This window comes from Pygocentrus nattereri, chromosome 10, assembly GCF_015220715.1.
Source record: "Pygocentrus nattereri isolate fPygNat1 chromosome 10, fPygNat1.pri, whole genome shotgun sequence".
Lineage (NCBI taxonomy): Eukaryota > Metazoa > Chordata > Actinopteri > Characiformes > Serrasalmidae > Pygocentrus > Pygocentrus nattereri.
Genome location: NC_051220.1, coordinates 18,542,336 through 18,555,404, shown reverse-complemented (window position 1 = coordinate 18,555,404; position 13,069 = coordinate 18,542,336). Strand labels below are relative to the sequence as shown.

Below are 13,069 nucleotides of genomic sequence, written 5' to 3'. Positions count from 1 at the left end.
CTAATCTGTGCTGTTTCTCTGTCTAGAACTGGGCTGATGACATCCTGGCCATTGCCTACAACCCTCAGAGGGCCAATGTCTGCAGACAAGTCTTTCTAGATAAACTGTAAGAAAGCAAAAGGTCATGAAATTTGTTTTACCATAATTTTGAGAAGACGCATGTGACCCTGTCACATGTGCTCATTTAAAATGAGGGATGTGGCTTGTATACAGTTTCTGTATTTAATGCTATAACACACACACACACACACACACACACACACACACACACACACATATATATGTGTGTGTGTGTGTGTGTGTGTGTGTGTGTATGTGTGTGTGTTATAGCATTAAATACAGAAACTGTATACAAGCCACATCCCTCATTTTAAATGAGCATGTATATATATATATAAAATTCCCAGTTATGTTTCACTACTATATTTGTCATAAGAGCTCAGGTGTACTTACAAGCACTTACAAAGTACTTTAACCTCTTTCTGGGGGCCATTCCATCATTGGAAAGGACATTAACATGTCACATGTGCTCATTTAAAATGAGGGATGTGGCTTGTATACAGTTTCTGTATTTAATGCTATAACACACACACACACACACACACACACACACACACACACACACACACACACACACACACACACACATCATTGGAAAGGAAATCAACATATTTCAAGAAACTCAAAGGAAACATTTCTTCCTGTAACTCTCATATCAGACTAATTTGGACACTTTTGGCTCTCTGTGTTGAGCTGCTAGTGAGCAATGAGGAACAAGAAGCGTGGGATGAAAACCTCTTGCTGTGAAAATATTCAGAACTCTGCACAGAGATTGCTATGCCAAAATAAACAGACCACACAACTGCAGCATTCTTCATATCAAAAATTAAACTACCGCAATTAAAAAACAGCATTTAAACACGAACAAAAACACTTTTATAAACATTAATATTGACTATCTCTCACCTATGAAGACGATTATATTATTATTATTTTACAATTCACATATGCAAAACCAGCCAAGCTGCAAACTTTGTGGATGGTATGGTTGTTAATGTGTTTCATCTCATCTATATTTCCATGTGGTTCAGGTATGTTCGCCTCTCGCTGCACACCAACAAAGATGGCAAGATCCCCGTTAAACAGTAAGAAAGAGGAAAAACATTATGGTATTTGGTGTGTTAGAATGCATGTTGCATTTAGTTTTATGTTGTGTGGACTGTTGTATGTCTTATAATATTATTATTGTTCTGCAGTATCTATAAGATGTTTCCAGCAGACAAGAAAAGAGTGGAGAGTGCACTGGCAGCTGCACACTTCCCCAAAGGAAAGGTGAGACAGCTAATGCTATAGTTAATGTAAAAATATACTCACTGCCCACATTGATATAACCAAATGAACACCCTCCAACCACTTATATAGAATCATTTTTACCCTGTACCAGGTCCATCTACTGTATAGGCCACTATATTGGTGTACAATTATAGGCAGTACTCATTCCAGTCATAACATTTAATTGGATGAACCCTGTTTGAAGCCATTGTAAAATACTCCACATATGCACCTGTTCTGCTGTTTGCATGGACACCCAAGATTGACAGATGAAGTAAAAACCTGATTTTGTTTCAAATGAAGGGCTTTTTTTAAACAACTTGGCTAAAATGTAGCATGCTGAACAGATAACTAACACAGTAAACTGGGCCTCCGTTACAATTCAGTTTAAGGTCCACTGGACGATTCACTGTGAAACTGCAAAATAAAAGTTAATGTTAGTATTTACCACAGAGTGGGGAAACAGTGTGGCACTGTTAGCTTGATGCTAACACAACCCTGGAGATTGAGACACTAATAGAAATTACCATTATCACTGCTGTGGCAATTAGGCAAGCAAAAATAATTTATATGATGTGATGTGTTTTGCATTAAACATTGCTGTATTGTGATATTATTTATTGTTATATCACAAAAATATGAAAGTTAATAAAATGACTGCAGTACAGTGATGGCCACTGAAATTTCTTCTCTTCTTCAGCAGTCCATGGCTGCTTGGAAATAATAACCTGCTCTAAACACTTTGTGGTGGAATAATTGTTTATTGCAATTTTAAGCAATTGTAATATTGCAGTTTTAACTTAAATAATTTGTTGAAACTTCTATCATATTATATATTACACATACACAAAGTTGAAAAGCGATATGTCTCTTGAGACTATACGTTATAGTATTTTACCAAGCAGTAAAGGCGTTTTATGAATGGTTGCATTTTTTTTTAGTTTGACCACATAAAGCCTGATGCGTTCACTGAAGCTGCATTCAAGACTTTCCTGTCAAACCTGTGTCCAAGGCCAGAGATCTATGAAATCTTCACCTCCTAGTGAGTCTCTATCTGGTACTCATATTCCTCCTTTATGTTATTGCCTGTTATATTGCATGATGGCATGGAAACACGATATCCAAACCAAAACTGAGAAACTCACATTCCAGACTGAAAACTGAATCTGTAACACTAACTGTGCTAGTTAGTTGGCAGATATCCTGTTATCGTCATGATGTTTGATGTTATCCTCAGCTCTGCTAAGCCCTACATGACAAAGGAGAACTTCACCAAGTTTCTGCATGAGAAACAGCGGGACTCGCGACTGAATGAAGAGCTTTACCCTCCACTTAGGCCTGAACAGGTGAAGGCTCTGATAGACAAGTATGAGCTGTCCTCCAATGCTAACCGAGGTGAGTGGACAACTGAGCATCATGTTTTAGTGTAGGTGGTGGGGGCTGTTTTGCCTTACTACACGCTGCATGTCTCCACCACACTCAAATAGATTTTTAATAAATACATTTTGAGCCAAAAATCTATCTGAAAACTAACATAAAACAATGTCTCAGGCACCAAGCAACCTGTTAGCAATTATTTCTTGCAATAGTTGTCTGTTATGTAGCTTTTAGAGGCTTCAAACTCTTCAGATCTCTGGTAACTCAGAATAAGTTGTAACGTTTCTGTAGAATAGAGTTTTTCACATCAATCCATAAATGACTGTGTTTATTTCTCAACCTTTTTATATTGCAAAGGAATTCCCCTTATTAAGTCCCTTATCCCCTTATTATCCCCCATTAAGTAATAAAAGCAATAAACAGTTAACGTGAGTTAAGTGAACAAGCAACCTTTGTTTAATTTTAAATGAACATCAGTGCAGAGCACATTAATATTATACACTTTGTTAACACTTTACAGTCTTCAATTTTTTAACACTGAATGTGATGTAAGCTACCAACAAGTATGAATTGAAAGTGAATTGGTGTGGATAATATACATACATAGAATGTGTTCAATTTAACATTACTACACACTGTTGATTCAACAATGGAAAAATGTTTATGAATTTGCTGCTTGAACCACAAGCACAGTTGACTCAATCTTCCCAGCAGAAGACTGGAGTTTGTATTAAACTTAATACTCAGGATGCATGTTATTACTCACATGATGCTCAAACGGCCATAATCAAACAAAATAGCTCTGCCTGTCTCTGATATGCATAGCCTGGCAACAAAAGGATCACACCATAACAAAAATGTGAGTTTTTTACTTCAAGCACTGGTAGAAAATGGTTTATTTTGCCTGTGAACACTGCATATTTGCTATAAAAGTCTGATCAGGACATTGCGCAACACTCTTGCAGGTCAGATGTCCCCCGAGGGTCTCCTCTACTTCTTAATGGGGTCTGAGACGTCACCTGTCGTGTTAGACAAACTGGCCCAGTGTCATGACATGAACCAGCCCATCCCGCACTACTATGTTAAATCTTCACACAACACCTATCTCACTGGTAACACAACTCCAGCATTTGACATGTGCATTAAAGACTATAATTAATTTTCTTGTGTTGTATTTTTTCCTACAGGTCAAATTATTACATTTTTCTTGACTGCAATGTGTTTAAAATACTGACACCTGTTAAATAGACAATTGTTGTCTCATTTGTATTGTTAAACATAGACAAAACAGTCATTTATTTATTTATAGTCAGTTATTTTAGGCTCCAGCACTGTGTAGTAAACAAAGACCTTCAACTGTAGGCTCCTAATGCAAATCATGCTTCTTTTTTTGTTCTGGACTATTCTGCTCTAATACAATGTGAAGCTTTCCTTGCTAAGTCACTGATCAGCGTGTGCTTGTTTGTGTGTGTATGCAAAGCTGGTCAGTTCTCTGGTGTCTCCTCTCCGGAGATGTACAGGCAGTGTCTGCTTGCTGGCTGCCGCTGTCTGGAGCTGGATTGCTGGAAGGGCAAACCTCCAGAGGAGGAGCCAATCATCACCCACGGCTTCACCATGACAACCGAGATCCTGTTCAAGGTCAGATTTTCTCCAATCAGAGTGGTAGCTGTAATTGTGGGATAAATGCTAGAGGAGGAATGACAATCACAAGCTGAGAGGTGTCAGTCTGAATACCTGTCAGTATGAGACATATATTAAGAGCAGGAAAAGCAGGTGTGCTATGAGTCATTTGAATAAGCGTCAGGCTTGACAGACAGTTTCAGTGGTTTATGAGAGCTGGAGGGAACAATAGAGATAGTGTAAAATGTATAGATGAATGTACATGATGGCCAGAGGTAGGAAGTAATTAGTTACATCAATCCATTTGCATATACATATATATATAAGTAAAATTGATAGATTTGTATTTTCAATTAACAGCAATTTTGTAGGCAGGTATGTTTGTGTGGACAGTAATTTACTTTTTCCTTAGTTTCATTGTAACCATTTCTTTATTTGTTTTTGATTTCTTACTGCTTTACTGTTACTCATACATCTTGCTTTTTAAAGTTTTGAAACCAAATATATCCCAAAAGAAAAGATAAACTCAAAACTTTGGCTCCTACACATACAGAGACTGAATGTAATAAGAAGTTCCACTTCAGTTCTATAGGAAAGTTGAGTAGATTGTTGACCTGATGCCTTTGTACTTTTATTCTAGTTGTTTTAGGTAGATACCTGAGTCATTATGTTGTTAAAGTAACATTACTTTTACTCAAGTACTGATTATCCTTGTCTCAGAACATCTGGAAACAACCTCATATGTGTTTGATACATCATATGTCATTTGATATTGACATATTTTCTGCATCATTACACCTCCACAAGAGGGCGCTATTAGCACTATAATGGTGCTTCACATCAATGACACTGTGTGTCCTTCTTCTGTGGTAGGATGTGATTGAAGCTATAGCAGAGAGTGCATTCAAAACTTCCAAATATCCGGTCATCCTCTCCTTTGAGAACCATGTGGATTCGTAAGACACTTTGACTATACACCACATCTCATTCTGCTCTTTCATATCTTCGTGCTTCTCCTGTGTTTATGCAATGTGTTGACTGATATCTGTGTCTTGTCTACTTAGAGTGAAGCAGCAAGAGAAGATGGCTAACTACTGTAAGACAATATTTGGAGATGCTCTACTCACTGAACCCCTGGAGAAGTATCCAGTACGTGAGATCTACTGTTAGCACTGTGATGTGATTAAGATATCAGTCAAAGAGTTACAATGCTAAAGATCTCTTGTGGTGTATATTGTACTGTTGTATGCAAAATTTGAATGTTGCTGGTCAAGTTAAATATTTTGTTGATTTTCTATGTGAAAGAAGTTAACATGTCCTCTACAGGACATTCCCAAAATGTTGAATGCAGAAAATAAACAGTAATTGTAAATGACATTATGCAGATGTGTAGATATTTTCTTTGATAAAATCAACAAAACATACAACTTATGCATACAACTCTATACATTTACTGGCCACTTTATTGGAAACATTGATATTTTGTAGGTCCACCTTGCTGGTCTACAGTTGAAGACAGTAAATCATTGGTTGCCATGCACAATGTATGTTAGCCATTCTCTATGAAATAATGAATAATAACAGTATTTTATCTCAGTAGTACCTCAATAATATCTGGTCAGTCTTGGTCATGTGGTCAAGGGATGGATTGGGTTGACTGGCTGGTTGTGGTTGAGATGGGTTACAGTCAGCCTGCGATTATGCATCTACATGTTCGAAGTAGATACATTTTATCTACATTTTATCCAGCATTGTAGATACATTTTATCCTAATTAAGGTACATGATAAGGTACAAGATATAAGGTAAGGTAATTGATTTGGTACTATGTAAAACATACATTTTGATGGAGATTTGCTAAGTGAGAGAGCTTGTCTAATGAATTGCATTGGGTATGTCTTTCAGTTGAAGTCAGGCCAACAGATCCCCAGTCCGGCAGAACTGATGGGAAAAATCCTGATCAAGAACAAGAAGAACAGTGCACCTCAGGCTAAAGCAGGCCAGGCCAATGTGAAGAAAACCACCAGTCAGGATCAGCAGCAAGGACCCTGCAGCTCAGCTGATCCCAACCAGACTGCCCAGACCAATCAGGAGAGCCAAGGTAAGAATTCAGCACACCGACTACATGGCCTCAGTCACACAAACATCAAAACACCTGCATCTGTGATAAGGTGGTACGTCATTGCATATCTCTGGTTTAATCTTTTAGAAGCTTGAGCCAAACTAATGTCAGCAAAGCTATTAAACACAATGCTCTTACATATCTTCTAGCTAACATTAGTCAAAGGTAGATTTTATTAAGTAATATTCCATATTGACTCTTTAGGTCATCACATTCTGCTTGCAAAATGTGTTCTTTGCCAGCTCAGATCCATCAGGCACCTTCTGTTGACAGTTTAAATTTATGTGATGCATTTCTTGAAAGGTGAGGTGACTGAGGAGCAAGAAGAGCAAGAGGAGCAAGATGAGCAAGATGAGGAGAAGATGAAGAACTCAGATGAGGTACTGTAATGTAACAACTTCTTTTTACTGCTTATCTGCTGGCTTCCACTATTATACACTGATGTGCTTATTCTTGTATGGGTGTAATCAACATTTTACCTTATGTTTAGGCAAGAATCAATCAATTTCCTGTTTCTACTTTCCTGCCTTTATCAGGGTACTGCTGGGCAAGAAGTAACAGCATATGAGGAGATGTCTGCGCTTGTCAACTACATACAGCCAAACAAGTTCATCACCTTTGAGAATGCTAAGAGTGAGTCCTGTCTGGACTTTTTTATATACTTTACATACACGCCATACTGTGCAAAAGCTTTAGGCTTGGAATTAAATGTTTGTCTGGACAGCAAGCATTCTTTACTACAAAAAATACTAATATACAAATATAAATAAAGTTAATGTAATACATAATGATAATATGTATGTCATTATGTGTAGTTAAATAATTATGTACAGTTAAACAATTCCAAATCTCTCCAGACCAGTATTAGATTATATTAGACTAGATTCAACTTTGTCATTGTGCACAGTACCGAGCCAATGACATGCAATTGGCATCTAACCAGAAGTGCAAAATACAGTATTATTTAATATAAAGTGCAGGAAAGTAGCCAACAATTGACTCCTACAATATGTACAATTAAGGACAGAGTAGTACAAAATATAGATGTTGCAAGTATAAATATAATATACATACATACATAGTGAGTGGAGAAAATGCAAATGTAGGTAGTATGTACTGCTAGAGCAGCATATGTCAAATGATAAGTATGCTGAGTAAAACATATACAGTATATCGTTGTGAACATATACAGTAATTCATTGTGAATTTCCCCGCTGTGGGACTAATAAAGGATTATCTTATCTTATCTTAGCTGTGCAAATATGACTAGTGCAATAATGCTAGGACATAAAGTACAGTAACAGTGCAGTGAGTGCAAAGATGCAGTTAAAGTGATGATTTGGAGTTCACCAGGGTCACAGCCTCAGGGAAGAAGGAGGAGGGTAAAAGGTCTATGGTTAGGATGAGGATGATGCTCCTCACCCTACTCAGGCAGCTTTAATGATAAATGTTACTGCTGCTTATCATCCAGTAAATGGTTTGGCTAATCAATACTTCGTTGTGTATCTTTGTCAAGTGTGCTGAGGATGGAACTTAATAAATCTGTGTGATGTCTGGGGCTGACCAGAAGAAACCTGGAACTTTGTTCTTCAAATTAGCTCACAAGCTATCAAGACCTTTAAAAAAAAATAAGAAGAAAAACAGTTACATTTCACTTTCATTTCATTTAATTTGTATTTATTCTAATAGAAGTGCAATGACACACATATTGCCATTTTTGCATCATGATATGATTAGTATAATTAGAAAAAAATTAGAAAAGAAATACTAACATAACTACAAATAAAATACTAACATGGAAAATAACAAAGAAAAATAACAGAAATAGTATTTTTTTCAAGTTCTTTTTTTACAGTGAGTTATTACTTTTAGGAATATCATGGATTGTTTTAAATATAATTATATAATTCTGCAACCACACATTTTATAGCTGAAATCTGTATATAGCATGCAGTATAAAAAAGGAATATTCCTGCTGAGATGGTATTGAACAATTTGCTTAGGTGTTTAAGCCTTTTTTGTACATACTGTATGTCACTTGTTTCCAATTAGCACAGTCAGAATATACAGACATCATTACCTCAACATAATGCAATTTATATATCTTGCCATATACTCAATGCATATTCAACCTTTGAACTCTTGGATAAGGGCACACATGAATTTAACTTTTTGAGGTTGCCAGCTCATTGCTTATCTATAAATGCCATGAGTAATGGTGATTTATTTCATCATATTCTGCTTGTGCAGTGTTTTAGGCTTCCTTTAGAAGCTGTGATGACAGATATCTGTACTAATAACTGATTTTCCAACCATAGAAAAGAACAAGAGCTATGTGATCTCCTCTTTTGTGGAAACCAAAGGTGAGAGTCTAATCAGCAAGACTGCAGTGGAGTTTGTGGAGTATCCTTTCAGTACATCATTTACCAACAAGTTTCTATTAATTTGTTGAGTATTTCTACTGATTTCGGTTTTAGTGTAGCCAAATGTGATTCTACCTACAGCAATGTTCAGGAAATGTGAAAAAATCGTATTGCTCCTTCACTCTGTCACATAAAAGCTTCCTTGTTTGTTTTCCCCTAATCGTGGCTACATAAGGTCTTCCTAAAGATGTTAGGATGTTAACTGGTCACATGATTGTGGGCCCTCAAACCAGTGAGGCTGAGATGAGGTTTGCTGTATTTTTGCCATTTAGTGCCATGTTAGTGGCTTCCTTTACTCCATAATTCAGATATAACAAGAGACAGATGAGCCGTATATACCCGAAAGGAACACGCATGGACTCCTCCAACTACAATCCTCAGCCCTTCTGGAATGTAGGCTGCCAGATGGTGGCACTAAACTACCAGACCATGGGTAAGAGCCCTTTTACTTGGTGTTAGAGTACATATCCGGCTGTGTTACTGTATGTGTTTTACTGTGTATTATTGACAGTAATTTACTCTAAAGCATATCCAAGATAAACCATGGAAGTATTATTATAGACACACGTTATACAACCCCAATTCAATGAAGTTGGGACGTTGTGTAAAATATAAATAAAATCAGAATATGATGATTTGCAAATCCTTTTCAACCTATATTCAATTGAATACACTACAAAGACAAGATGTTTAATGTTCAAATGGATAAACTTTATTGTTATTTGCAAATATTCATTCATTTTGAATTTGATGCCTGCAACACGTTCTAAAGAAGTTGGGACAGGGGCAACAAAAGACTGGGAATGCTCAAAAAACACCTGTTTGGAACATTCCACAGGAGAATAGGTTAATTGGACACAGGTGAGTGTCATGATTGGGTATAAAGGAAGCTTCCCTGAAACGCTCTGTCGTTCACAAGCAAGGATGGGTGAGGTTCACCACATTGTGAACAACTGTGTGAGCAAATAGTCCAACAGTTTAAGAACAACGTTTCTCAACGTGCAATTGCAAGGAATTTAGGGATTTCATCATCTACAGTCCATAATATCATCAAAAGATTCAGAGAATCTGGAGAAATCTCTGCAAGTAAGCAGCAAGGCAGAAAACCAACATTGAATGCCCGTGACCTTCGATCCCTCAGACGGCACTGCATTAAAAACCAACATCATTCTGTAATGGATATTACCACATGGGCTCAGGAACACTTCAGAAAACCACTGTCAGTGGTAAACATGCCCCTGTCCCAACTTCTTTGGAATGTGTTGCAGGCATCAAATTCAAAATGAGTGAATATTTGCAAAAAACAATAAAGTTTATCCATTTGAACTTTAAATATCTTGTCTTTATAGTGTATTCAATTGAATATAGGTTGAAAAGGATTTGAAATTCTTTGTATTTTGTTTTTATTTATGTTTTACTTCATTGGAATTGGGGTTGTAATTAAGACAGATTTAAAGCTAGATCTGCGCCCTGGAAACCATTTTGTATGTGTCATGTACAGTCTTATGAAAAATGTTGAGCACCCCTATTCAAATGACGTTTTGTTGATTTACTAAGTGAAAAAAGTTTACAGAGAATCAACAAAGGATGCAATTTAATAATGTTTACATGTCATCATGATCGACAAGTGTGTTTGCTGTAGAGGATGTGTTCACTTATTACTATATACACTTATCACTTATATGACTGTAGATGTCATATAATTTATATTCATTTACAGGCAACTGAAGCATTTTTGTACCTTCAGCTGTGCATTCTGAGAACCTTATAGCATTTACAGTCCAATCTAAGTCACTGTACAATGCAAACTCCCAAAGGCCAAAATATAATGGTTTTAATTGATGGTGTTGAGCTGGGCAGGGTCCAGATATAAATCCTATAGAGAATATTTGGTCTCACATTAAATTTAAACTAGCTTGGCAATGTTTTTCAACTGTTCAGAGTCAACAATGCTAAGAGGGAAAAAATTGACTCTTCTTTTTGTTAAAGGCAGTCTGCGAGTTTACCCACAAGACTTCAACATTTGAAGAAATCAAAAGGAAAAACCATCCCATACTTACTTGCTTAATTCATTTGCTCAATGATTCACTGTTAAGACCATTAACAGATGAGTGGTATTGTAAACTAAAATGATTTCAAGCATAGATAAATAGATACATTTAAATCTAAATTTAGTATGTACTTCAGTTTCACACTCTTTGTCTCTGTTCATACTGACATTACTAGCTACAAGAGGTCATACTCTTAAAGCAGTTAATAATCAAATTCTTTACTTCTGTCAACAGGAAGCAGTAAATAAACACAGAGCAATCTACTAAACGTCATTCATGTTTAATGTACAGATTTCCCTATGCAGCTGAACATGGCACTGTTTGAGTTTAATGGGAGAACAGGTTTTCTCCTCAAACATGATCTGCTGCGGAGAAACGATAAGAAGTTTGATCCCTTCACCGACAGGATTGACACCATTGTGGCCAACACCCTCACAATTAAGGCAAGTCGGTTAACCCTTTAATCCACTCATGTCCTGCTATATAAACTTAGCGCTGTACATTATTGTTTGACGCAGTGAGTAGTGCTGTCATCTCATAGCAGGAAGGGCCTAGGTTCAATTCCCTGGCCCGGTGACCAGGGTCCTTTCTGTGTGGTGTTTGTATTTTCTCCACTTGTCTGAGCGGGTTTCCTCCAGGTGCTCCGGTTTCCTCCCATGGTCCAAAAATGTACAATCAGGCCAATTGGAGATGGTAAATTGGCCCTACATGTCAATGTATATGCTTGTGTGTCTGCCCTGCGATGTTTCCTAACTTCCACACAAAGTTTTCTTGAACGTTTTCACTCTTTCCCACCTATCTGTGTCCCTCCAGGTCTACTCAGGCCAGTTCCTGTCTGATAAGAATGTCAAGACAGCAGTGGAGGTGGAGATCATTGGCTTGCCTGGAGACCCCAAACGCAAAAACCGCACAAAGTGGTCCCCAATGCCCAACGCCATCAACCCAGTGTGGAACGAGGAGCCATTTGTGTTTGAGAAGGTCTGTGATCCATCTAGAATACGTGACTGTTAAGATGCTGTCAGCACAAAAAGCTTTTCTGTGCAAAAATCAATACATTATTATTTTTTTAAAGATGTGCACTAAATCAGTAATGTGCATTTTAAAATCTGATTGAGTTGCGCATGTTTGAGTTAGAGTATGTGTTTCAGTTCTAATGTTCTGTGAACAGATTCTGTGCCCAGACATGGCTTCTCTCAGGATAGCAGCCTATGAGGAAGGAGGGAAATTCATTGGTCACAGAATCATTCCTATAGATGCCATTCAGTCAGGTCGGTCCAAAGCTGTTTAGAGCTCTTAAAACAGTGTGGTTATAGTGTGTATGACAGATGTGTGTCAATTACACACACACACACATACTGCTGTTTGTACATAATTCTTTTTTACAGGTATTATAGGTATATTTGATACACAGATGAATGTGTGTGTGCGTGTGTGTGTGCGTGTGTGTGTGTGTGTGTGTGTGTGTGTGTGTGTGTGTGTTTGTGTGTATGATCTGCAGGATTCCAGCACATTTGTCTGCGTAGTGAAAGTAACTTGGCTCTGACTCTACCTGCTTTATTTGTCTACATTGAGGTGAAGGACTACATCCCTGCTGCTTTTGCTGGTACTCTCAAGCACACATTGAAATCATTCTAAAGAATTATTTTGGGTTCTTACAAGCTTTATTAGTCAGTGTTGTAATCTTGTGCCCATGTTTGGCTTCTCAGATTTCACAGATGCTCTCTTTAATCCAGTGAAGTCCACAAAGCCGGCAAAACAGGAGGCAAGTTTTACATACAGTAGAAAGTTACACAGAATACTGGCAAACTTTCTGCCTTTGAGAACCCAAACAATAGAATTCATCCACAGGAGTTAAAGAGGTTTAAATGTATTGTTTTAAAAACTATTTTAATAGTAAGTTGTTTTAACTAATGATACAGCACCTACACAGAGACAATATTAGGAAGCAGCTTATGCCTATCATTACCAGTGAAAACAGACATGAGCCATTTCCATTTATACTTTTATACCCCTGTGTTTGTGTCTGGCTTACATTTATCTGAATGGTGATAATCAATTGTATGTTTTCAGAGTGCTACTTATGTAAGCCCATATGAGCTGCCTCATGCAGTAGCACCTGTCCCTGCACCTGCTCCTACCACAGGT

At 37.3% G+C, this 13,069-nt stretch overlaps 1 protein-coding gene across 1 annotated transcript in view; it reads left to right on the top strand.

Annotated features, from left to right (window-relative positions):
• plcb2 (phospholipase C, beta 2) overlaps window positions 1-13,069 on the top strand; it is a 44,437-nt gene that overhangs the window by 9,085 nt on the left and 22,283 nt on the right. Inside the window, exons 5-24 of the mRNA XM_017703215.2 lie at window positions 27-106; window positions 1,092-1,145; window positions 1,257-1,332; window positions 2,274-2,374; window positions 2,570-2,727; window positions 3,675-3,821; window positions 4,190-4,347; window positions 5,203-5,285; window positions 5,394-5,478; window positions 6,234-6,429; window positions 6,754-6,830; window positions 6,987-7,083; window positions 8,769-8,853; window positions 9,182-9,306; window positions 11,216-11,367; window positions 11,738-11,902; window positions 12,093-12,192; window positions 12,423-12,527; window positions 12,631-12,686; window positions 12,995-13,067. Coding sequence (XP_017558704.1) covers window positions 27-106; window positions 1,092-1,145; window positions 1,257-1,332; window positions 2,274-2,374; window positions 2,570-2,727; window positions 3,675-3,821; window positions 4,190-4,347; window positions 5,203-5,285; window positions 5,394-5,478; window positions 6,234-6,429; window positions 6,754-6,830; window positions 6,987-7,083; window positions 8,769-8,853; window positions 9,182-9,306; window positions 11,216-11,367; window positions 11,738-11,902; window positions 12,093-12,192; window positions 12,423-12,527; window positions 12,631-12,686; window positions 12,995-13,067 — 2,173 coding nt within the window. The remainder of the gene's footprint in view (window positions 1-26; window positions 107-1,091; window positions 1,146-1,256; window positions 1,333-2,273; window positions 2,375-2,569; window positions 2,728-3,674; window positions 3,822-4,189; window positions 4,348-5,202; window positions 5,286-5,393; window positions 5,479-6,233; window positions 6,430-6,753; window positions 6,831-6,986; window positions 7,084-8,768; window positions 8,854-9,181; window positions 9,307-11,215; window positions 11,368-11,737; window positions 11,903-12,092; window positions 12,193-12,422; window positions 12,528-12,630; window positions 12,687-12,994; window positions 13,068-13,069) is intronic.